A 26,440-nucleotide genomic window follows, 5' to 3' on the forward strand; every position below is an offset into this window, starting at 1 on the left:
TTACTGTAATATTGGTAATATGTGTTTTTTTTCAGCGCATGGTTAAACAAGTATAACATTGCTAATTTATGAAAGGTAGCTCAAAATAATCTCCTATTTAATAAACACGTGTAAAATAAATGTGTAGATGCAGAAATTAGGGCTACTTCAAGCAGAGCACCTAAGGTCAGTTTGGAAACATTAAAGGCCAGTTCACCATAAGCAGGCCACATAAGGTTGAATGTGTCAATGGGCACCCTAATTTAAACATAATATCTTTTTTTTTTCTCTTCACATTTTACATTGACTCTGGTAAATGTGTCTAGCATCTGCCAACACACTTCTTTCTGTGTTCTAGGGTTGCGGGTCTTCGGTCCAATAGAACCAGGGTCATTACAAACAACTTTTTTATTGCACAGTAGGGGGTTGGCTGCTGTCTTTGCACTTTGTGCTATGTTTGTGGGAGTTATTATTTGGGGTCTCTACTCACTGTACAATCACTGTTTCTCTGATAACCATACTCATAGCGCTAACTCCCTACATCCACCACTAATATTTTGTATTACTGATTGAATTTACATATTTGATGATTTGCTGTTAAGAGAAGTGTCACTTTCAACCAATCAGTACAACTTAAACTGGATCAATAACGGTACAACTGAAATGGTGAACCTCTAGACTAAGTGTCTGTGCTTGTAATAAGAATTGTGCAACACAGAACCTGTGGATGAATGTAAGTTATGATTAACAAGAATTGGTATTTGACAGTTTAGAAACTGCCATTTAAACACATTTCACTATTAAAGAGCTGTATATTTAATCTGGGAACGTGCCAAAGTGAAATAAAATGTAAATTCTGCGGTCTTGTGTGTTTGGCAAAAATGCAGCAGAAGCACACTGCCCAACTCATCAAGGTGATCATCCAAAAGTGATTTGAGGTTGATCATTAAATATACTGAGCCACGAAAGTGACCTTTCAATATATCTATAAAGGGCAAAAGGCCTTAGTGATTTATTTCTTTTTTTGCTGTTTAGCGATTGTTTTCTACTTCGTGATCTTGTGTGGTGATTCTTTTAATTGTCACCTATGGTCAGACAGTCAGTAGTCCCTGTTTGTGTGAGTGTAAGTTTGTGCGTGTGTGTGTGTGTGTGTGAGAGAGAGAGAGCGAGAGAAGGACTGTATGTATAATTGTATCCTAGTCCTGATAGGTCTGTGGTTAAAGGGGTTCAAGAGCTTATTTTAGCCAGCCGGCACTTAAAAGGAAGTGCTGAATGCTTTGATCACCATAGTAACCATGACATAGACTGACTCATCTCCTTGACAGACCATAATAAGCACTCATCTGGAGAAGGGACTGAAGAGGTATTAGTCATGCCGTCTCATTAGTGCCATTACAATGTGTTTGTATGGAAATGTGTGTGTGTGTGTGTGTGCATTGGTGTCAGCACATGTGTATGTAACTGCCTTGATGTTTCTATACAATAAGGCAAACTAGAGGATTCAGGAAGTAGAGAGATGGAGGGTTGGCGTTATGAATGTTAACAACCTAAGCCCACTGAGCACCATCTAAAAGTGACTCATTGAAACGTGTGTTCCAATCTTGATATTGTTCTCGCTTCCACTGGCAGGAAATTAAAGCTCAAGTGACTTTCAGTTCTGCTATATTGGCACCCATAGATTTGTTCCCTGCTTGCTCCTTCACTGCCTTCATCACACTTTCTCTTCTTCTGCCTTTGGTTCTTTTTCTCTCTGCTCAGTCTGTTGTCTCCTTGGCTTGACAGCACTCCATACTAACTTTGTTGTTTAATTTCTTGTACATAACACCCATCCCATACACAGGCATACACAATTTCTGGAGCTGCTTCAGTTATGCTTGAACAGACAAAGTGAATCTCAAAACCTCTATATAAATGTTTAGGCTGGCCAATTCAAGTATTGCATTTGTTTAAACTGCAATTTTCTGCCTGGCCTGTAAGGGCAGCATTATGAAAAATATAACCAAAGTCAACAGTTATGTCCTTAAACAGTCCAAAACCCATAATTAAAAAAAACACACATTACTCAGAAAATTGTGTTTTTGTCAGATACTTGTGTGGGTGACAGCATGGCACAAACTGTATATTAATTTCTTCCATGCACAGTTCCTTATACAAGCCATGTTTTGTTTGGAACTATTTAAAGTGAGCTTAACAAACATGGGGGAATTCAACCATGTAATAAGAATGTATTATAATGTTTATAGTAGAAAATCTAAAGATTATAACAATAAATAATGCAAACTCAACATTACAGCTATATAAAGGTGGGAAAATGAGGTGCAAATGTTAACGTTTAATGCATTGCTGAGGTAAGTACAAAGTAAAGGTAAACATTTATGAAATTGCTCACTCTGTTCAAACTTGCTTGGTGATGTTGATTGCTTGATTAACATCTGACTGATTGTATTTTTTCTATACATCATAATGAAATGGATTTTTGAAACCGTCTTGGCTCCTTATTTTGTTATAAAGAGTACAATAAAACCTCAGTGTGTCACTCGTGTTTTTGTCCAATTTTAACATACTCTTCACATTTTGTTCAAACCAATACATCTTGGCACACAATTTACATACATTACATTCATTGCCTTATTCTGCCATGCATGTGCTTTGTTACCCTGATCGATCAGATGGAACGGGGATGCATGAGCAGCCTGTCATTAAGATGGAGGGTTGGGTGAAGCCACTCCATCATGAAGTGGGGTTGGCCACTTCAGCCTTCTGGTGTTAATGTTACATCTTGCACATATATATTAAGTCCTCTGGAGTGACTTAACTGTCAGTATCCTCACTGATTCATACTGAAATACTTCTACACACAAATAAAATGTTGTCACCTTCCTCACACATATGGTAAATGATAAATGGACTTGAGCTTATATAACACTTTGCTCGTCCTCTGACAACTCAAAGCGCTTTTACACCTACCCATTCACACCCATACTCACACACTGATGGCATTGATGTATGTATATTGACCATCGTAAGTAACAAATCCTGTTCATACACCATTAATACGCCCCTGCACAGCAGGGATTCAGGGTTAAATGTCTTACCCAAGGACACACCGGACATGTTGCTTGCATCAAACTGTGTATCGAACCTTCGAACTTCCGGTTGAGAGACAACGACTCTACCAACTGAGCCACAGCCACCCATATTGTCCAGGCCTACAGTACATTATGCAATCTATGTATACACACTGTAGAATACATACTATATAAACACACATACAGCCTTGTTTACAGTAAATCGTGTTACCATGACACCCCTTCCCACACAGTCCATCTAACGACGCAAAAGCCAGAACATGCATATTACATAAGTACAAGAAACACTCAATACTGACAATATAGATGCATGATGAGGGGCACTGCAAGAGGATTACTCACTTCATCACCTGTTTTTTATGTGCTATTTTTAAGCTTTACTCCCACTACAAGCATATTCATTAACACACAGATTACCTACCAAAAGATAAAATCAGCAAAGTTAACAAGGATGCTAACAAGAAGATGTGTGTATTTATAATTTCATATAAGACATGATGCATGGAGTCGCTGTCAGGATGATTAAAAGAAACATGAGGTCTGGCTTTAAGGTAGAGGAACTGCCTGAAAAATGTCAGGGTGTGAGATGTGTGTGAATGTATTTGATATCACTTGGACCATTACAAATGATGTGTCATTGTATGTTTGAGAAGAGCAGGGGACAAGGGCTCTTAATATTGATGCCCTGAGTGTAGGACATTCAGTGTCTGGTTTGTAATGGTAAGGTAATGGTAATGTCCATTAACTAAGGTGAAGAAGACGGGGTTCCCCTGTGGGCAGAACTATGGGAAAAAGGGGTGCATTTAATATCAACGTATGGTTAAAAAGAGTAAAGTGTGGGGAGAGGGAGGGTGAAAAGAAACAACATGAATGGTTAAGGCTATACACCACAGTGGGCCACAGCTGTGGTACTGCAGAGGATGAATAAGGAAAGGTGGGTGAAAGAGAGGAGTTAAGGATTTTGAGATGGAGGGATGCATCTGCTCAGTTTGTTTGTGGTGCCTGAGGAAAAGAAGAGGATGAATGGGATGGTTCTAAAACAGGAAGGGCTTCATGGAGAGCAGGTGCTGGGCTTCTTTAACCAAGGTATGTGCAGTAAAGTTATTGATGTGTACTCAAGTAACCTGCAATTGCAGCTGAAGCTATGTTTTGCATGGAAATAAGAACAGTGTGGCTGCAGACCTCTGAAAGGTTAGTGAATTGTCTCAGGCTTTTGATTGAATGTGTTTGAAGCTCTGGGGCAAGTCTGAGGATCGGTGAGGTCAATTCAGGTTGCAGTGGCTTTGCCTGTTGTTCGGACATCTTGGTCTTGAGGAGGTTGGAGATAGATAACATTAGTGGATGAGAGTCTGGAGCACGAGAACGTTTGGACAGCAAAAAACAACCAAGGTTTCCATTAGAGTTGTAATTGAGTAGATTTTGGAGATTCCAATACTTGTTAATTGGTGATCTTCTAATAAATTGCTCTCTGAAGAATTGATTTGTAATGTTTTCAGAGAGCAATGAACGATGGTACTTTTATTTTGGGTATTGTCTCAGAGATGCAGAGACAACCATGATTCTCTTTAAAAAATATATTAAATACACATGAACATCCAATTGGAGATGACTGAAATATTGATGTATACACATTAACAGCCCAACAGAGCAGATCTGATAGATTTGTAAAGATATGACAAGGATGTAGCTATGCCTGAGTTCGTAATTAATAACCAGTTGTAACCTGCTTGTCTTTAGTTTCAATGTGTCCCTTTTTTTGTCTTATTGCCTTTTCATTTCATTCTTGAATATAAGGCCATTTGAGTGCAGCAACTGGTGGAGGGAAAAATGGTGGAGAAGACTGACAAAGAACTGTAACAGATGGTGAATCAAGGAAACCAAGAGGGAATAGTGAGGGAGAATGAAATACATCAGGTTATTTTATTTTCATGAACTTTATGCCTTCAGTTTAATGACTGAAATGTTTTCTGCATTTTTTTGTTGCTTCACGTACTGGCTGCAGTGTCACTGCAACACCGAAGTCGATGGAGGAGAAACAATATATCTCAGGAGCTGTCATGGTAATGTCTAGCTGACTGGGTTCAGTACATAGGCCAATAGACTCGCAGACTGTGGAGTTCATTTTTAGTGGGCGATAAAACTGGAACATGGTCCAACTGCTGGCTGACATAATACTAACTGAGGCCGGAAATGGAAGGTGCAAAAAAACCCCAACCCCTCCTGCGGCACTGGTGCTGAATGGTTGATTTGTGCACCCCATGTGGGAAGGCTGTAGTCCTTGACGCAGGCAGCCAGGGTTGGAATCTGACCTATGGCTACTTTCCCGAATGCTGTTCCCCACTCTCTCTCTCTCCCTGATTTCCAGCTCTATCTATTATCCTGTCTCTCCAATAAAGGCACAATAAATCCCCCCAAAAAGACATGAATGGAAATGTAAACTGTACACTGTACCTGTACACTGTACCTGTACACTGTACACTGTACCTGCTTACTTCCTGACATCGGGACTGGAATTCAAAAATGATCATGGTGGCTGAAAGCGTGGTTGAAAACCATCTGCTTGAGCCTCAAACCATTCTGTTACCTTTTTTCAAATGTGAACGTGAAAGTTTTTAAGTTATTTGACAATTATAGCAAGTAAATATTGCATATAAAAAAATTGACTATACTCCGTCTGACACTGTGTTACATGTATCCTTGCACCATCAGCCATGTTGAACTTTCAGTAATCTGTATATTCATCTTGTTTTTTGTCAAATGTAAGGTTTACAATGAGTGTGTTGGCTTCCTTTTACAGATACATACATAGTACAGGACAAAACATGAAGTGATAACAGTGCTCAACACAAAAGAGAAAGGCTCTTAGTAAAAGACAAAGATAAAGTAACCCATCAGTAAGAATAAGACAAAGGCAATAAAAAACAAGATAAAAATAAGACAATTCTGGAAGCAAAGTAAAAGCAAGTGTATGGAAAGCTGATTTAGCACCCAGTGCTCTGAACTGTATGAGAATACTGGTATTGCACTACAATAGTTGTTACTTTCTGATTGAGTCAAAAGATTAAAAAAAAAGACAAAGAGGTCAATCATAGTTTTTTAATAATGATTTCAATAATGATTCAAAGGTACTTTTTAGTACACTTACACAATGATTTAGAAATGGCAAACATAAAAAGGAAAACAATTCTTTCATAGTTTTTTTTTTCTTCTTCACCACAGCATACCCAACCTCCTTCTGTATGGTAGTTACACATATTGGAGGGTCTTAGAATTGGTTGGTACAACCCAGTGTTAAAAAAAATATTGTAATAATAACCATGTCATTTCAAAGATGTCAGTTTATGATTTTACGTTGACTTTGAAATCTTTGAAACACGCTTACATCTTCTTTGAAATTTTAATAAGGTTATTTTACCGCCTTCTTGATTCTGAGTGGGTGAATCAAACCACCCTTCAACGCCGAAGTACTTTGGTAGCACAGTGTTATTGCAGAGAGGTAAAGTTTACACAAATAATTAATGTTTTCCCCTCCCCAACATGGATATGAAGTTGCAGAGTTACTTCCTAGTGTAATGTTCGGCAAGAAGAAGCCGCCAGTGCTCACGTCCCAGATTCTATCAATGAATGCACGGCTAAGCATATACCGTCTGGATTAAGCTGAGCTCATTTTCGAACCAACAGCTCCATTCTGAAAACGTTGTTTATGTACAATCTAAACATATTCAATTAAGTCCAATTTGATGGTTTTGGAAAATTTAATAAAAAGCAAGTATAGAGAAGTTTTTTTGTTTGGCTGTTGTTTCTATCCCAACAGTGTTATTTTTATTGCTCTAATATTAAAAGAAATCAACAAAGGATGTATCTTTGAACCTTTTCTTTGATAAATTCAGACACTGAAGGGATATATTTAAAGTGCAGGGAGCATACTGTTAACACTGCCCACTCCTTTGGTACCCAGTGACTACAGATCAAACCATAGAGGGCCCTTCACAGGCATCACTGTGGGCCAATTTCAAGTGAGGAGCTAGAGATTCATTAATTAGGAGATGAGAATAGCGCTATTTAGCCAAAACTGCTCTTGCTTTTACTGCCAGGTCTGTCGGACGCCTCCAAAAAGCTTGTGATGGAGGCCCAAGTGTCAGTGACAAAGAATGTTGCCCAGCACAATCTGCCAGAAATTCATTTAGAAAATCAAATCTTTCTGAAATCACACCAGCATGGCTCTAATTGGGTAGGTTGAGGCTATTCAAATAGAAGTTTTTGAGCAAAAAAAATGTATTGAACATATCAATCTGAAGTAGACATCTACAACCCCCCTACATCACCCATCATAAACTCCAACTAAAAAGTCACTTACTTTAAACATACTTTATTTTCCAAACAGCTAGAGCCATAATCTCACATTGCACACTTCACAAAGCTGAGTAAAAATATTAAATAGAGAAATATCCAAATATAAAACCATCTTCCATTATCACACTAATATAAAGCATGACATTTTGAAATTACATTCTCAAGTTCCAAACATCAGAGGGAGAAAAAAAAAGCAAAACAACAAAGCTTTAAAAAGTTATGCCAACTATCAAATGCCCCCAGTGGATAAACACTACAAGGCTTCCTTTACAAAGTAATGGACAGAATCTTAATCATGTTTACAAAATGTTTGTATTGTTAAACAGCTAAAAAAAAAATAAAAAAAAATGTTTCACCCCAGAATCTCATTCAGATTCAAACCCATTTTGATTACATTTTTGCCACGTTTATCTCACCAGGCTAGAAAGTCCAGAAGCACTTCAAATAAAATAATGAAAGAAAGCTGGCACCGAGTGAAGAAGCTTTTGTTACCAACTCTGATGAAACACTACTGGAGTCTCGGGATACACTGCCTGATGTTGCTGTTATCTTTCAAAATAAGTAAGAAGTGTACATGAACATGACCTTGTTCATTATAGTTATTTCTGCCAGGGGTGAATACATTAAATAATAAAAAATAAATAACATTCACATTGAGTAAAAGAAATCAGCTTATGTCTCTTTAAATATACATGTATTTACGGTAACACATTATCTTTTGTTTTGACTCAAATAATCAGATAATCGCTCTAATGAACCAAGATCAATCCAGGATTTAAAAAATTGCTGTTGTAAACACATTTGTACATGACAGTGTCTTCGTTTAGATGCTAAGGAGCTGCTTTTTGTTCTGAACGAATAAATTCTGAACTTACTTTTGCCTACTTGCTTGTAAAACATAATAACTGAAGTGAGTGATTGAACATGAAAATCTTGATGATCAGTGAGAACGTAACGTATATCAATTCTGTGCAACATTCATCCCTTTATTGAAATCTAAAACTTGACTTTCAAACAGTCACACTTCTCATCAGAATAAATCCGGGGTATAACCAGGGATTTTGCTTGTGTTTGCATTCGCAGCAATAATCTACCAAGAATATAAAACACACAGCATAGAACCATATCTCATATTACACCCATATTGGGGTTTCTTTGACCAACATCATGTCCTGCAGGGGAACACCTGAGTAACATGGTGATATCACAGCTCAGTTTGGTTTAGTTCTCTTAATGATAGAAACATGAAATGAGTTTGTTAAACTAATTGTATTTAATCAATCATCAAAACAAAATACTTCAATTGTGCTAATTGGCAGATATGTATGCAAACCAATATTGCTCTACAGAAGCACACAGACCTGCTTAATACACTATTATATTTTCCTCCTAAACCCTGAAGCCAAAGAAACACAAAGACAACCCCCTCTCTTGCTCCTAATCAATAAAATACAGAACCTATTTCTTATAACACAGCTCCATGTCCTCTGCACTATCTACACGGACCACCTAAATATCTGTCATTTAAATCTATTGGCTGAAGAAACAACCAATTATCCAAACACATATGCGTTATAAAAGAGCAACATTCAAATTAGCAGCTTTAGACAAACGTACAAAAATACCCCAGAGGAATTCAATAACAACTTGACAGATACTCAAACATCATTCAGTGCTCTATACCATTTGATACGTATAGTCGAAATGAATTCATGTTAAGCAGAGAAGAGTAGGTGTAAGTAGGGCTGGGTATCTTTTGGAAATAATCAATATTATTAATTTCTTTAATAAATCTACATAAAACAGCATGATTCACAGGGACGTGAATAGTTAGCACATTATTATGGTATCTAATAAACCAAAATCGTGGAAAGAAAGGATCCTCTCGACACAAAAGCTGTTCATCATGACACCATGTTTAAATAACTAGTATGCAAGAGCCGACAGTATTCTGACGAATCAAACCTCTCCCCACCTGCCCTGCAGCTTATATCACCATATATCTTGTGGTGTTTACACTGTAAACATAGCTGTGGTGTCTGTCTCAAATACAAAGTTCAAACAGGAATGAGAGAGGCTGCTCCATCACAACACTGCCATTTAGATTGATAAAGCACAACTTTCTCTGTAAAGCTTGCCTGTACAGACTGAAAGGTAGAGATATTGCACCTGGAAACCCATGCCTGTTTAAAAAGCTGTTAAATAATAAATAATTCTGCCAGACTTGAAACAGCCTATGATTATGTTCTGTAAATCTGGCTCTGAGACCTGGATTCAGGCGGCTTAGAGATCTCTGAGTAACCACTGGTTTTAGACATTTACTCCCAAGGTAAAAAAGAACTGACCTAGTGGTTTTTTTTTTTTTTTTCATAGGCAGACGAGCATGTCCAGATTAAAAATATTTTTAAACACAGGGATTATCAATCCAATTCTTCCGAGTGCATTTATAAAACGAGTCAGCCAATGTCATTTTTGGGGATAGAGAAATCATGAGATCATCTTCCTGGTGGGTGCAAGTCTCCATTCATCATGTTTTGGCTTTGTTACAAAGGGAAATATTTATGAATGAGGTCACCCTAAATTTCAAAGGGCCTTATAGTAGTTTGGGGCAATAAGGAGAAGTGGTATCAATAAAGAATCTCTCTGCATTGCTATTGTAGCCAGACAATCTTCATTTCCAGACAGCTACTATGCATTTGTCATGGATAATTTTAACAGGGTCGAAGAAAACCCGATGGACAATCCATATAACTCTGTCAGGGATAAACATGCAACAGCCCCTGAAATCATTTTTGTCAAAATACTACAAATAATGAGATTATGTCTGTGTGGTTAAACAAGTTCACAAATTTAAAGTTATATAAGCATTACCTTTCTTATGCCAAATATATTCAGGGATATTTGATTCTGGTGATTTTATACTTCCTTCCATACTTTTTCCATACTCTCACACCCCTTTTTGTTGTTTTCTTTTTATTTTAATGTGATGTGAAGATACAGGACCGAGCCCTTAGAGAGAATAAGAGAGCGGGCTATGAAAGAGCTGATCCTGCCTCTTTCTGCAGAGGTTGCACTGAACTGTGGAGTCTTACCCAGGGGGCTGATAACACGCAGTTCAAGTGCTGAAGCAAGCTCCCCCCGTTATTCTCTCAGCGTGTTTAAAACACTGCCAGTGACAGCAAAAGATAAACCAGCTTCTCCCTACAACTATCTCAACAATAGCACAGGTCGGGGGCCCAGATCGTTCAGATTAGATGATTGGATGAAGAGGGTAAAGATGCACTGACAGCGTTTGAGACAGGGACCAATTGTGTGAACATTAATGGTTAACAGTTCTCATTCTTTTTTTTGTTTTGTTTTTTTATCTATAATTTTTTTACTAGTCATAATGAAAAGTGTAAGTACAATCTCCAATGTTGATTGTGCTTTGTTGGTATTTTTTTCTATAACTGAAGAAGAGAAATTAATTGCCTCCTCTGTTTTGTAGAGGGAAATTTTAAACAAACCAAGTTTACATCTTCATGACAAACAGAAAAAAACAATAATACACACACGTCTCGTACAGAATCCGACAGTGTTGCCTCCCATATAAGGAAAAGATAAACTAGATGCCCAGAACAAAATGCTTGATATTCTAAATTACTGAACATGTCTTTCATATGTCCTTCCAATCATTTTGAGCTTCAGCACAAAAGAATGTGATCTTATCTCCCCGCCATTTCTCTCATCGAATGGTCCGTTAAAGATCACAGAAGGATGAAAATGACCAACAATCGGAAACAATGTCCATGAACAAACCCTTCACATGTGCACCTTGTATAAGTATGGATTATATTGCTTTACACTGGAAAAATGTGGAATATCCATATAGAAAATATCGAAAAACAATATAAACAGTTTTACATTTACATTTCTTTAAAAAAACAAACAAAAAAACCCCACTTATTTACCCACAAGCTAGTAGAAGCTAAACCCGTCCTTAACCCCTTTGGCACAATAATCATATTAATATCAATTGTTATCATATAGTTGAATTACAAGACATTTGAATAGGAATGGTCACTGACACATCCAGAGTAGTAACACAGTTTCGGTTGTCTTAACACATATTGTTACTGTTTGATTTTATAACACACTTCAAAAACATGTTTTTTTTAATCTTTTTTTTCTGATATGTAAAGAAAATGACTCATCTCCAACAAAACAGAAACTGTCTTCGCATGCCCTTAGTATTTACAGAATCACTTTGTTTGAGTTTGTTCTTGCTGGCTACTGTAGAGCAGAAATACAAGTGAGACCATGGACTGCATCTACATCAGTCAGCTGCCACAGCTGATGAATGCCTATGCTGCAAAAAACAGAGACTGTTATGGACAATTATACACAGGCAACATATTAAATGACTGATTGTTGTTGTGATAGTGTAGCCCAATTATCTTTAACAAGGTCAAATGTACCACCTTGTGTCGTTGCAGCTGACAACACTCCTCATATGAAATGTCTCGAAATGCTTGTTGTGTATCACAACCTTCTGACTCTTGTCTTTCTTCATTTTATTTTCTTGGCTGAGTGTTTGCCTCTGGGGAGGCAGCTGACGGAGCCAAGGGGTCATTTCTCAAAAGCATCTTCATAGTGAATGCATCCATTGGCACATTTGACTGAATTTCTCAGAAGTGCTCACAAATTCTGTCCAAGTGTTGGCACATGTAGGTACAATACATCGTTTATAAAATATGCTTGCAACAAAAAATCTGAAATGGCTGAATTATGTTAGAGTTTGTCTTTTATGAGTTTAGTACTGTTGGCCCATCTACACTGACATTTGTGATTGGAATATTAAGACTTAAATGCTTCATGTATTGATTTGATTTGATGCTTGTATCACTTTCATACAAACAAAGTCATCTCTCCTATGACCCTCACAAACTTTTTTCTTCATTCCAACAAGTATGACATTTAGAATAAGTCTCAAAAAGCCAGACCTTACCTTAAAGTAATAGATTGACACTTTGACATTGACTTAAAGGGGGATCGATACTACTTTAACATCCATTATTCAATATAAACTTTTGCCCCCGTCTGTCTGAAAACAGCCAACTAGTCTGAAAAGGTCTGAGTACCTGTCTAGTAGAGGCTGAGGCTGAGGAGGAGCAGGCTGCACCCTCATAGCATGAATCAGTTAGTCCATCTACTAACATCAGATCACGTCATTCAAAGTCATGTCTTTAAGATTCCGAGAAGACTATCGTTTCCTGCTAACTTTCTGTACAAAGGGAATGTCACAACTGTTCCAGCTCAGCCTGAAATACTGCTGTATTAAATGTCACACATTAAAAAAACGCTTGGTGATTATATTTCTGCCAACATTCCACTTGATCGAAGATGTTTATGGTAAAATAAGGCCAGGTCTTTGCTTCTCAACCCCCTTCTCAAGTCTGAGAGACTGAGAGGTAAAAATAAGTTTGGTCCCAACTACTTCAGGAATCATGTAGAAAATATACATTCAAACTTCTGAAGAAAAAATATACAAGAGTAGAAAAAGTGGAACCACTGGCAGGTAAAAGAAAGCAGCAAGAGAAAGAGGGACTGATTGGGGGAAAGCCATGTAGATGAAACAAATTGGAACAAAGATGCTTTTGTGTAAAATTTCTAAAGTAACAGACAGCCTGGTATGTCAAAACAATGCACTTTGTCAGAAGTATGATGGATTTCATTACAAAAGAAAAATCCAGAACCTCTCATATAGAAGTGTGCTCACACTGTGTTTCGGTGAGATTGTATGTGTGTGTGTTTGTGTGTGTAAATTTGCCCTTGATAGCCACTGTTTAGTCCTCACAGGCTTAAGGAGTCTTAGCTCTTCAATATTCTTCACTGTCATGTCGCCATTACCTCTCAATAACAAAGAATCAGCAAAAACATACACACCACTGCACACACATACATACATACATACACACATTCACAATCTCTAATTAGTTGATAGCCATGTTACCTTAAGGCCACTACCCAAACCTAAACTATTCATAGCTCTAGACCTCCAAGAACCATTTCTGGCTTTATAGACACCAAAACACTGCAGCTAGTGGTCCATTTTCAGTCCTGCTTGATCCCCATTTGAGAAACCTCACTAAGAAAGAACAACATGCACAAGTTTATTAAACTTGCACCTCACTGCAAACATGTAAACACGAACACAGCAGACTGTCAAAGCTCGGCGTCCTCACCAACCCGCCCTTGATGACTCCTGAACTTCAGGTTTTTACTCCCCTCAGGGAGTCCTCCCATCACTCTTCTTCTCAACGGTCGAGTTGTTTTAAGTGCTCCTCTTCATTTCTGTGAATTCTTCACATTAGCTCACAGTGAGGATGAACTCTGGCTGTAGTTTCTGAGCGTCAGTCTGCTGTACCTGGGCGAAGGAGGGGAGGGGGGTGGATGCGAGGGCACTGGGGGGAGAAACAGGCCAGTCTCTGAGACGGGGGAGCCACTACTGGATGCCAGAGAATCGCGAAAAGGCGACGGTGGAGTCAAAGCGATGAGTTCCTCCTCCAACTCTGACCTCCTTAGAGGGGAGGAGCTGAGCAGACCTCCCCGCATGGGGGAGAGAGAGGGGGAGGCCTGGGGGTGAGGGGGCGGAAGGGGGTAAGGCGGATGAGGAATAGAGTGAATTGGACACCCGCCTCGTCCCCCAAGGCTGGACTCCACAGGCGGGAGGGGCTGGACGTCAGCGTATGTTGTGAGGGTGGGCGGCTTCGGGATCTCGCGGGGTAGCAGATAAGGGTCAGGAGGGTGAGGAGAAGGTGATGCGTGTTTGTGTGAGTGCGTTGGAGAGGGTGATAACATCATGCTGTTGAGCTCGGAGATGTTAGCAGTGAAGCGGTTTACCACACAGCTGATCTGATCCATCAGTGTGCTTTGCGGTACGCCTGAGTGATCGTCTAGGGTAACCAAATGACCATCACTGCCAGTGACGAGAGAGCCACTGCTGGCAAGACCACAACTGCTGCCGCTGCCGGCGCTGCAAATGCTGCTCTGATACGTTGGGATAGCGGCCATATAAGACTCCTCAACTAATCCTGCCCCAAGCCTCTGGCTGATCGTGCTGATTGGTGACGGAGTCTGCGGACGATATGTGATGGAGTAGCGCTCCTCAGCTTCAGAGAGGTCATACAGGGTCTTATCTGTGACCGAGTCGAAATGAGTGGGAGGGGAGGACATCGAAGGGAGTGAGGGCAGAGGGACGTGTGGTGGCAGGTCCCCCCCTCCACAGTAACGCTCCTCTGAGGTTTTAGAAAAGGGCTTGATGACAGCAGTCTGATTGTTTTCCTTCTTCTTAATGTGGAAGGACAGGCGCTGCCACAGGTGGTTACCACGTGAACTGCTGCGCTCAGTCTGTGCCCAGGACACTGATTTACCGTTGGAACTGGAAAACAAAGAGGAAGTGAAAGAGAGTGAGAAGATGGTGATATTTGGAGGGGTATAAACCACCCTCAGTTACTTTATTTATTTTTATGTAGAAAAAACCACAACATATTTTGAAGGCATGAAGCATATTGTCTAAAGCGGGTGGCACAATATGACTTGGGGTATGTCCTACTATATTTTGGTAATTACACACAATCTGGGTGCAAAGCCAGGTGTTGAGCATCAAGAGGTTGGAATGAGTTGATGGTGTGTTTTGGGTGCAACAAGAAAAAAAATAAAAAAAATAAGAGTGTTAGCTGTCATGCCTTTTAGGAGCCAGGTTTACCTGCAGGCGTCGCTATTTACAGTAAATGGCTGATTTCAGTTTTTATTCTTAAATAGACAGAACTAGGACTAGATCATTGAAGTGCTCTGCTTTTATTGTGAACCCACGGGACACTGTATGAAATATGCTGATGGAGGACTGATGTTATGTTTTATTGAATTCTTCCAAACCAGAAGCCATCAGAGCGACATGTGAATTATTCTACATGAGACATAAAAATAGACTATTAACATCTCCAGACATAATGACAGGAATAAACAGAATCTATGTTAATTAAAGTTTTGTTTTTCAACACAAAAGAAGTAGGCTGTAAACATTAACTTATTATCTTTGCTGGAATCCTTTGCTGTATCCTCTAATATGCACGTAGCAGACACTGGACAGTCCGTATTAATATATGTGGGCTGTCTGTCAACTGACCACACGATATTTAAAAACAGACACACCCCTGGGCGCTAACAGGAGCGCTAGTTCATTTGTTATTTAGACAACTTAAGTGCTGAGCGTAAAACGATTACTGCGTCAGGAGGAAATTAGGAACGAAAGCTGTGTGCGAAGACGCTCTGCATGGGGCGTACCATAGAGCCCCTTAACTCTGGAAAAAGAGATCATTGACACAGAGTTTAGACACAAGAAAGAGTGAATTTGTGATTTGCATAGTTGGCAGTAGACGTTTAGTTTTGATTTAGCAAAAAGCTGACAGCTGATGATTTTTTTTTTTTTACTTCACCAACCCATATCTAAATGATTAAATAACTAAATATAAGCTTTATAAACACTTTGAATATTAATTCAGCACTTTGAAAATGAAAAAGTCAGGGCTGCATGGTGGTTCGCATTGTTGCTTCACAGCGAGAAGGTTCCTCTCTTTGTAGAGTTTTTATGCTCTCGCAGTGCTTGTTTCAATTCTGTCTGTGTAATCTGGGAAGAAGCTGTTAAATTTATAGGTGACTCTAAATTGCCCGTAGGTGTGAATGTGAGTGTGCCTGGTTGTCCGTCTCTATTTGTCAGCACTGTTATTGACTGGCATTCAGTGCAGGGTGTAACCCTGTCTCACGCTCTATGACAGCTGGGACCAGCTCTGGCTCCAAAACGTTAAACAATGGATATTTGTATTATACTAATTGTATTTTGATCCTTAATTAAAATATATGACATGTACCATTATCATGACTCAGTTTGATTTTTCACAAATATATATTGTGATGTTTATCATTTCAAGTCGTTTGTGACTGCATCTCCTTGTTTGGTGCATTAAATTAGATTTTTCAACATGATCAAGGACTCGTGTTGCAAAGAAAAGACAAGATAATTAAGCATGTTTTTTGCTGCAAATCAGATCAGCACTTGTTGGCAGTTAAGTAGCGTGAGAGGCCAGAGTACAGAAAATCATAGTAATAATGGAGTCTGCATTGCATTAGTTCAAAAATATTAAACCTAATTGATACAGACATTTTGAAGTAGAGCCATAATTCAACCACATAAAATAAGTGAGACTTATTATGGGGAGTTATTCCATTACAATTCTGTTCAAGTTTTGCCCAAAATAGGTTCTTCATTTTTCTTTGTCAGTTTCTTTTTCCTCCATTTCTCACTCTTTATTACAATTTTTTCCAATTTTCTCTGCTTATCATCAGTCACAGCGCTCGGTCCCAACTCCCTGCTCTCTCTCTTTTCTCATCCTTTTGTCAGGTTAATTACTGTGATTAATCTATGGAGGAAGCTCTGATTAAACCTCACACCAACAAGGCTGGAGGTGAAGAGAGCTCAAATCACCCTGAAGACACAGCTACCTGCACAGACATAGACATACCCACGCACCTAAACTCACAACATATTTATATGCATGCTGTACCAGTCAACCTGCAATTGTTGTGACCGTTTTACACATACTATTATACGTATACATGTTCGCCATGTCTGAGGGTGATTTCAATGTCCGTTGAATGTAATGCACTCTTCATTTATTCAAACATTTGATTCATACATCATCATTTCCTGCTTGTTTCATGTGTGTCTGTTCAGACAACACAATGGCAGGAGCTCAATAGCAACAGCTTTCAGTCCTGTACTGTGGAGACAGACAGCCTTGCCAATTACAACCACCCACAGAGGAAGACAGGAGCAAAAGAGAGACGGGGTGGGGTGGGGTGGGGGGAAGGAAGAACGATTCAAACATTCCTGACTTGTCTCATAGGAGTGTGATTGAAATCTTGCTTGCCAAGCGTGTTGAGTTAGAGTAACCTGCTGACAAACTTGGTTTTTTTTTCTTCTCCATTTCATTTTGGGCAAGTGTCCGTGCGTCACATCCTTTTTTTGTCCTTTGATATGTTCCCTGTCACAACAGATGACTTGAGGATGGCCTTAAGAGGGGTTTGAAAGTGATTATGATTTTCCTTTTCACACTTTCCCATGAGCATTTTCTTCTCTTTCATCTCTCTGTCCATTACTTCCATCCTCTCTCGACTCAATGCATTTAAATTTCTCTTTTCAAGTTTCTCCTCGGTCTCCCTTTCTCAGTAAACACATCCCTCTCTCCATCTTTGCCATGTCTCCATTAGGCAATTGTCCGCAGTTCATGTTGGGGTCAGAGGAACAGTCAAGCAGACTCAGGGGAGTTCAGAGAATCAATCTCGCAGAGGGCTCAAACACAGACACACACACCACATGCACACAAACGCACGCACAAACACATATGGACACACACCATAAATAGTCTCTAAGTGGGGTCATTACAGAAATGGCGCCTTGGACTGTAACTGAGGAGTAACCTGGATTTAACCCAGCCAATAAGCCCCCCCATGAGTACACACACACACACACACACACACACACACACACACACACACACACACACACACACACACACACACACACACACACACACACACACACACACACACACACACACACACACACACACACACACACACACACACACACACAGAGATGTACCTGAGGGTCTCTGCAGTAGAGCCTCTGCGTTTCCACAGGTTTACCAGACTTGAAGAACGGCTTGCGGCTGAGGACGATTTTCCGTCACCCACATGCATGCGCACCACTGTGCTGGTGGTAAAGGCACTGCGCACATTACGCTCTGGTTTCGCTAGAATAATGTACACCTAAAAAACAAAAAAACAAAAAAAAAACAACATATATTATCTAAATACAATTCCAAAAAGAGAAGACAGAAACATGTTGGTCATTTAGGGACATGTTGAATATGATACAGTCTAAACAAAACACTGCTTTAAATACATGTTCTGTGATCAAGGCTAAAACTAACTGATGGGAATTTCTTTTATGAAGACAATTCACCAAAAGGAACAGCTAATGATTTCAATTGATAGTGTCTGCTGTTTAAAGGGAAAACTTTCTCTCTGAAGCCTCTAGCTGTTACTGTGTAAGTTGGGAGAAAACCTAATACTCTTTTTAAATAAGCTTTATGCTTCAATGCAGGCCTTTAATGAAAATGCTAACTCAAGTTTCTAATCATTTATTTAAAACTTTAATTGAAGTCTCACTTTCAATTAGATGTTGTTTACTCTGAGCGCTGCCTGTGCACAACCACTGTGACAAAAAAAATTACTTTCAGACTGCGAAAGTAGTCTCAAAGAAAAAAAAGATATTTTGATGTTCTGAAGCTTCACGAATTAGGTTTTAAAAATGTATGATTTTAAGGTATGAGGCAGGATTAGCAGGCCAAAATGATCTGAAATATAACTTTTTTTAAACCATCTTCAGGAAGGACTAAAATTTGCTTTTACAAAAATCAATTTTGAATACTCAACAAAGTGTCATAACATATCTAAATAAACCCATCAACTTGAATCCTACCACATACAAAAATGTTATGGCGAGTTTAATGAATGATTAAGAATGTTGCTATGGTTACCTGCAGTAGAATAAAGTCAGTGTATTTGAAATGAGTTCAACCACAGAGTGTGTCCTAATGCACTATTAATGGATCTCAGCCAAGCAGGCCTCGGTTTAAGCAGAAGCTTTGCATTTAAGGAGACTGAAAATTGTGAAGAAATGCACAGATCAAAGCAGTGTATGAGTGTAAGAGTGAGAGGTAGAAACTGTGGATTTGAAATTCTTACCTTGGGTACGAACATGCAGCATAGAGCCACAGTGGCGCTCAGGCTGACACTGAAGCACATGGTGATAATTTTGTAGTTGGAACCAAAGTAGATGGGTACAAAGGCCAGCCAGATAATACAGGTGGTGTACATGGTGAAGGCAATGTACTTAGCCTCATTGAAATTAGCGGGGACGTTTCGGGTCTTGGAGAGAGGGAGAGAGAGAGAGAGTGAGAGAGAGGAGGGGAGGAGTGTAAGAACATTCATTTCTTTATTCGAGCTAATTTACTTTTTGTTTCTGCTTTCAAGTAGGAAAACAAAGCAAAGAAGGAAACTATTAACCTTTACAGAACCCCAATAACACTGCTAACAATCTGCTTTTGCTTTACCACTCTCATTCTGATGCTAACCTTATTATTTGCAAGTTAATTATTTGAAACATGGGGTCATAACATTGCACCAGCAGGGTTGTATAGTTTCTCTGCTGCTGTATTAAAAACATGCTGAATTAATTTGTTCTGTTTATTTCTGCTGCAGTCTCCATCATTCTGCTTTAACACTCTATGGAAAATGGATGGCTTCAGGCAGCTGATAATCAAACATTTGCTTTATAATGGGCTTAGAAAAAAAAAGTGTGTTTTAACTGCCTTGAGGTTGTATAGCACCAAAGATAAACTGAGGTTAAATGGTTGCTTTATAAATTGCCTGAGTAACTCTCTGTCATATGGCAGCATCAAGTGAAACATAAACAGTACATCATGAATCTATCTCTCCAACTTTGAGCTTTTAAAGGAACATATTACTGGCAAGATATCATTAACTGTGAATTTCGAACAACAGTTACATGTAGTATCAAATCAAGCTTGTACCTTAAAGGCATAAAAGGTGCAGCTGAGGATGAGCAGGCCATTGTATCCTAGCGGGGCGACCACACCCAGGTTAGTGGTGTTGCAGATGAGGAATACCTGCCTGATGCTGGGATAGTCATAGATTACCTGTAAAGAGGGATAAAGGAGCCATCTTAACAGAAATAAGACACAGAGTGGTGGAAATAAAATAAAATATATATAAATATATTTTAAATATAACATAATTTTATAAATAATATATATAAATATATTTTAACATCAAATAAAGGTAGGCTGTAAACATTGATCTAATTGTTTTGTCTGCTGAAATCATACACTACATTCTTTAATGCCTGCGTAATGGACACTGGACAGTCTTAATCAATATCAGGGGACTATATTTTCGGTGGCACTCATTACCACAATTATTATAAATCCAGCTCATTGTTGCATGAACGCACATTGAAGTGAGCTTGGAAACAAACAGAAACAGAAGCTCTCTTTCTCCCAGGCCTCTATTCCGTTTTGAGCTTCATTCAAATGTATTAGCAAACGTGGAGTATGTGTGCTGTTGTGTCCTGATGCATGCCCATAGCAGGAACACACTGCTCCACAGACTTCAGACCAGCTTTGAGGTGTTTTTAAGGTTAAACTCATTTTCTGCATCCTCATGATAGGAATTTACCAGCCTGACCGCATCTCTCTTCAAAACAAACTGTTCACCCTTTTCACCCCAAGTTCATTTGCTGTTTATACAACGTGAGCGCTGCGAATTAAAAAGACCACTTTGTCATGAGGAAAATAGGGAAGACATCTGTGCTGCACGCCCCTGGCATTACATTGGTGTCCTAATATTATTAATATTATAATATTAAGTCTAGCAGTAAATACTTTCATTATGATTTAACTGCTGTTGATTAAAACAACAAAAATGCTTTTGCAGAGAAAAAATGTCCCTAAATTGATTTAGTGTAAGTAAAATTGCCTTTTAAAAATGCAAGTCCATGGAACCTCAAGCTGGTGGGCACATTTACATGGATTCAAGTCTGAATAATGCATCCATTAAGTACTGTAAAAGAAGGAATTAAAGGCATCTTCAGATTCAGTGTTATCTTTCTTTAAAGTGATTCCCAACATAAATCAACATCAGTATATTTCTTCATCACGAACACTAGTCATATACAAACTTTAATTTCTGCAGTGCAGTGGCACCATGATTACAGACAAAGGGAGATGGCCTAACCCAGCCCTTGCCTTTAAGCTCCTACTCCCTAAACTACAATAGTTGTGAAGCTTCCTGTCTCAAGAAAACGCCAGCCTGAGATTTTTAACAATTAGAGCTTCTAAATACATTATGCAGGTTGAACTTCTAACTACTTCTATTGAAACAGTCTTAAAAAAAACATCTTATGTAATAGAGATAAAAGGCTAATTATATTGTAATTAATTTTTTTCAGATTCATCTCGTTCTTCTTTCATGTCTCTTTCTCTGTCTGGTAATTTGTATGTCAATGAGCCGCTCTCCCACTTCCATTGAAAAACCAACGTAGAGACACAATCAGCTTACCTCAGGTGGCTCCATGAGGAAGAGCGCCACAATGATGCCCAGCTGCAGCAGTATGAGGAGGAAGGCAATGAGGAGCTGAGCGCAGGCAGACATGAAGCGAGGTTTCTTTGTGCAGATCTTCTTCTTGCTGCCTGCCAGGATCCGAGCAATGCGATTTGTCTAGGGGTTCAGAGCACACAACAACCGCAATCAGGACATTTTCATAAACTATATACCGTAAATCCTGTTCCTATATGATAAACATCTGCTTCCAGTATTTCTGCTCAGCTATTTCAGTGAGGAACACCTTGAAGAGAAATATTGCACACTGCAGTCTAAATCTAGTGCAATAAGCTTGAGGTATATTTTTTTATAGTAAAGGCAAATGCAGTTTTCTGGGTTTAATCTTAGCTCCCTTTTAACTCAGCTCTTATTGCAGCAACACCCTTAGAGAAATGGATGGATATACCAATGTGCTGCTTTTAATGATATACCCATATTCCCTCATTGTAATGAATTATGATGAAGAAGGGATAAAACTCCATCGATGCTGTTTTTCTCCCTGACTATGTTCACAGATGTTCCTATGCTGCTAACTCTTCAGCATCTGGAGCTGTTCTTTGTCTTTTCCACACAGATCTATAATGATCAAAGGCAGGTAAGCACTGATTTAATCACAGGATTATTACAAGCCTTTAGAGGTTACTCCTTTACCCCTACATTCTCTCTTGGCAACAGGGCCATACACATAATATACGTATATTCAACAAATCCTTCACTCACACCTTACCTTGGTGACAAGTGCAGAGTAGCTCATGGCAGGTGACAGTCCTATTCCCAGCCGCTGGAGGTAGCAGTGGATGACGTGGGGTTTGGCTATGAGGCTGAAGGTACATAGGTACCCGAGGCAGATCCCTGCTAGTATTATGTAGCACAGCTCCCTACTGGATGATTTCACTACAGGGGTGTCCCGGAACCTGAACACAGACACATTGAGGCAAACAACTATGATCAAAAACAAATGTGCAGAATATGTTAAAAATTATTTTCACATATAAAAATGATGGAGTAGAAAAGAAAGGGAAAACGTGCATACAAAGCATTTTTATCCTTGTCTATATTTTCTGATTAATATCGGAGATTGGTTACCTGATAAAGACTGCAGTGACAAAGAATGTGAACATCAGACCGAGGCAGGCAAAGACCAAAGCAGCAATGGGTTCAGGGTCTCCCCAACGCAGGTACTCAACTGGGATTGGGTCACAGCCTGGGGATAGAAGTAAGTGAAGACATAATTACTTACTTATTAGTATTTGAAAGGCATCTGGAATATGTCTTTAAGCCCCAGTGTATTTAAGACAATAATTTATCATCATTTTAAATATTTTCTCTTGTTTTAACACAATGGAACATCATGTTTTGACCTACATTTGATGCACTCATATCCTGCACCTTGTGAATACTGTACAGCCGACAGGCTAGAGATTATTGATCAGTTTTAGTGTACAACATATCAAAAAGACAGACTAAAATGGGGTTTGTCAATTTGCAACAATGATTCTTGATCCTCCAACACAAATGTTGTCCACACTACTTTTATCACCTCTTAATTATTCCCTCATCCCCCGGGCAGTCAGTCTCTGTTTCCTGTCACTCTTTTTTCTTTTTAATTCCCAATCCATCACTCTACCCATTCCTTATCCCACTGATATCTCCCCTATTTATCTTCATCCACATTCCTCCAACCTTTACACCTAATTCTCTCTCTCTCTCTCTCTCTCTCTCTCTCTCTCTCTCTCTCTCTCTCTCTCTCTCTCTCTCTCTCTCTCTCTCTCTCAGGCAGGGAGATAAAGTGTCATTAATTAAAGGGACAGGTCTAATTACTATCTTTCTTTACCCTTGATGAAATTACCTCGCTGGTAGGTCTGGACCAGCAGGAATAGTCGTAAACTCCTAAGGAAGCTTTCTGTCCTTACAGATCTTCACTTATTATTTGTGCCCTTTTATGTTGTTTTCATTTTGCCTTGTTTCTTTCCCCATTGCCCCCAGACTCTGTCTTTCCCACAGAGCCACACACAAACATACACACACCTGCTGCCAATCTTTGAGAGAGAGAGAGAGAGAGAGAGAGAGAGAGAGAGAGAGAGAGAGAGAGAGAGAGAGAGAGAGAGAGAGAGAGAACAGTCATTGAAAAAAGACGAATAATTTAACGAGTAATTTAATGACTTTTTCTTTAACTCAGTCAATAGAGTTTATCAAATCAGCAGTTTGTATAGGTCTAGGGGCATAAACAACAGCTTAATTGCTGAGTGGGAGCAAATGGGATGGCAACAATCAGACAGAAAATTAGTCACAAGGAAGTATTCTGCAGAGGAGAGGATGTGGCTCATTTGCAGCCGTATATATTCCAACAGCTGTAAGTAGCATTTATGAAAAATCGAGTAGAATATAAGTCATAATCTAAAACATGGTGAGGGGAGCATCCATGAATAAGTAAAAATGCAGCAGCTGGACAATAGTAACTACACTCCAAACCTGCTGTGAATCTCCAATTACTCGTGCTCACATACTGTCTTGGACTCGGGCAAAAAATCCCAGATCAGTATATTGTCCAATGGTTTTCCCAGAGCAGTCAAGACATATTGGCTACTTCTGCGTTTTAATAGTTAATTAGATTGCAGAACCAGCAGAAAAGTGTGTTGTGTTTGACCCGAAGCTAAAATGGTGCGTTTAATGGAGGGGGACCATTCGGTTTATTCAATAAAAAGTTTGAAGGAAGTTCTTTAAACACTGTAACACTGGAACTCTACCACTCAGTGAAGAGGCTCAAATCTCGAAGTTATTCTCCATTTTTCTGCTGTTTTCACTTACCCTGGCTGCTGCTTCTGTCAGAGCCTCTTTTCATCTCCATCTTTCTACCTTTCTGAGCCACTTCTTCCCTCTCCATCTAAGCCCCATTTGATTCACTTTTCTGTTCTTATTTTCACGCTATTGCTACCTCTAAACCTCTCCAATTGCTTACTGTGATTTTTTGGAAAACACTACCTCTGCCCCAACAGCTGAGACCTTTCTCTGTCTCTTCTGCTCCCTCTCCTCCTTCACAGCTTAAGCAACCAGCTTGTTTACACCTCATTATCAGTGTTCCATATAGCCGCGCAAGGACACATACAAGTTACTCAATGTGGCCCCACACATGAACAGAGAGACAAACCAGTATTCCAATTATGCTTTCAACTTTCTCTATGTCCTTCACTCACTGGCTCACTTTAAGGACGCTTCTGTTCCTTGCAGTGGAGCCCAATCGGAATTTCCAGCAAGGCTCGATTCATGTTTTAATCATTGAGCATGTTGAGGAGCCAGCAAGCAGTATAATGAGCAGTTGAGAGCATAACAAGGCAATATCCAACCGCTTCCAACGCAATGGAGGGGAAATATATTTTCATTGCAACATGAAACGTATTTGCATTGAAAGCTGCTCGTGATGCAGAATAATTAAAACACTGGTGACCATGTTGGTAGCGAATTCGAGTGAGAGAGGGAGAGTCGAAGGGGAGGAGGATGAGAGGGAAAGAGAAGGGGGAGGATGAAACAGATGGATCCCCACTTTTCTTCCCTAATGACGGTAGAACTAACTGTATGTAAGTCAGTGTTATAGAACACTGTATTAGGTTTTTTTCTGCAAACCATTAGTTACCCTTTGACCCCACACACGTACAAAGCAGTCACATATTAGTGATCATTGTACAGTTTTCTTTCTTTCATTCTTCTTGTATCACTTGTTCCTTTGAGATTTCTATTCAAGCCTTTATTCAATTGCCTTGCGAGTGAAGAAATTGTACCATGAGGGGGGGGGGGGACTGAATCAGCCACTCACCTGTGAGGTCAAAAGTTGGCCAGGAGCCCAGTTCACAGGCTCTGCATGTGTACTCGTCAAACACAAACTCGTTTTCTTTACAGGGAGTGCATGTCCAGCAGCAGCTCACTTCCCCTTTACGGATCACCTGGAAGAGATGACATGTACATGAATGTCTGACAGTAACTCTATGTTTTCTCATTACATTCCTAAAACATGCACCTTTTGTCACTTATGATCAAAAATTAAATCTCTTACATCCCTTCAGTCTTAACTTAAATTCAATAAACCTACTAGACCTTATAGGACTTTCAAGTATGAAGGTTTTTTTGGGGGGGGGGTCTGTTTCACATCAGTCAAGCGAAGTGAACGTATTACTTGTCATCTTACCTTAATTTGTCCCTTGTCACAAGGTTCACTGCAGACTGATTTTATAATTGCATCTTTGCTCGGCCAGATTTCCTCATCATCTATCTTCAAGCCACTGTTGTCCCAACTGCCAACATTAATGTAGTCATAGTAGTCCTTCCCCATCTTTTTGAAGTTCATGATCTCATACCTGTTGATTTCAAGGACACAGGCAATTCATAAAAAGACACATCAACAAACAAGTCTTGTCATATGAACCTAAAACCTGGTGGCCAAACAAACAAAAGAAAACAACAAAGAAAATCTTTGTTCAGTTACAGTACGTACCTGCCAGGTGAGTCTCCATTCTCATCAAATAAGATGCCCTCTCCTGACACGCCTGTAAAGTTGGTTTTCATCAGGAAGTCCAGCAGTGTAGAACCATCTATAGGCCGCATGGCATCACATAGGCCCTAAAAGTTATATAGTAACAGTCGGTAACCTGGTGACCCACATCTCTAAAATCATTAGGTTTGTGAGTTCATACGCCAAGTTGGAAATTGTGTTTAATAAAATCCTTGTGCCTGCAATATCA

At 39.3% G+C, this 26,440-nt stretch overlaps 1 protein-coding gene across 3 annotated transcripts in view; it reads right to left on the reverse strand.

Moving 5' to 3' along the window:
• Positions 1-10,760: 10,760 nt before the first annotated feature.
• The window catches only part of grm5b (glutamate receptor, metabotropic 5b), a 56,088-nt gene continuing 40,408 nt past the window's right edge, over positions 10,761-26,440 (reverse strand). For all 3 annotated transcript variants that reach the window (XM_079354957.1, XM_079354958.1, XM_079354959.1), the window contains 10 exons: positions 26,194-26,318; positions 25,888-26,056; positions 25,519-25,645; positions 22,794-22,911; positions 22,435-22,621; positions 21,666-21,824; positions 20,120-20,245; positions 19,272-19,454; positions 18,124-18,290; positions 10,761-14,841 (listed from right to left, as the gene is read on the reverse strand). In XM_079354957.1, coding sequence (XP_079211083.1) covers positions 13,776-14,841; positions 18,124-18,290; positions 19,272-19,454; positions 20,120-20,245; positions 21,666-21,824; positions 22,435-22,621; positions 22,794-22,911; positions 25,519-25,645; positions 25,888-26,056; positions 26,194-26,318 — 2,427 coding nt within the window. In that variant the 3' untranslated portion in view covers positions 10,761-13,775. The remainder of the gene's footprint in view (positions 14,842-18,123; positions 18,291-19,271; positions 19,455-20,119; positions 20,246-21,665; positions 21,825-22,434; positions 22,622-22,793; positions 22,912-25,518; positions 25,646-25,887; positions 26,057-26,193; positions 26,319-26,440) is intronic.

Source organism: Symphodus melops, assembly GCF_947650265.1.
Source record: "Symphodus melops genome assembly, chromosome: 10".
In the NCBI taxonomy this organism is placed as follows: domain Eukaryota; kingdom Metazoa; phylum Chordata; class Actinopteri; order Labriformes; family Labridae; genus Symphodus; species Symphodus melops.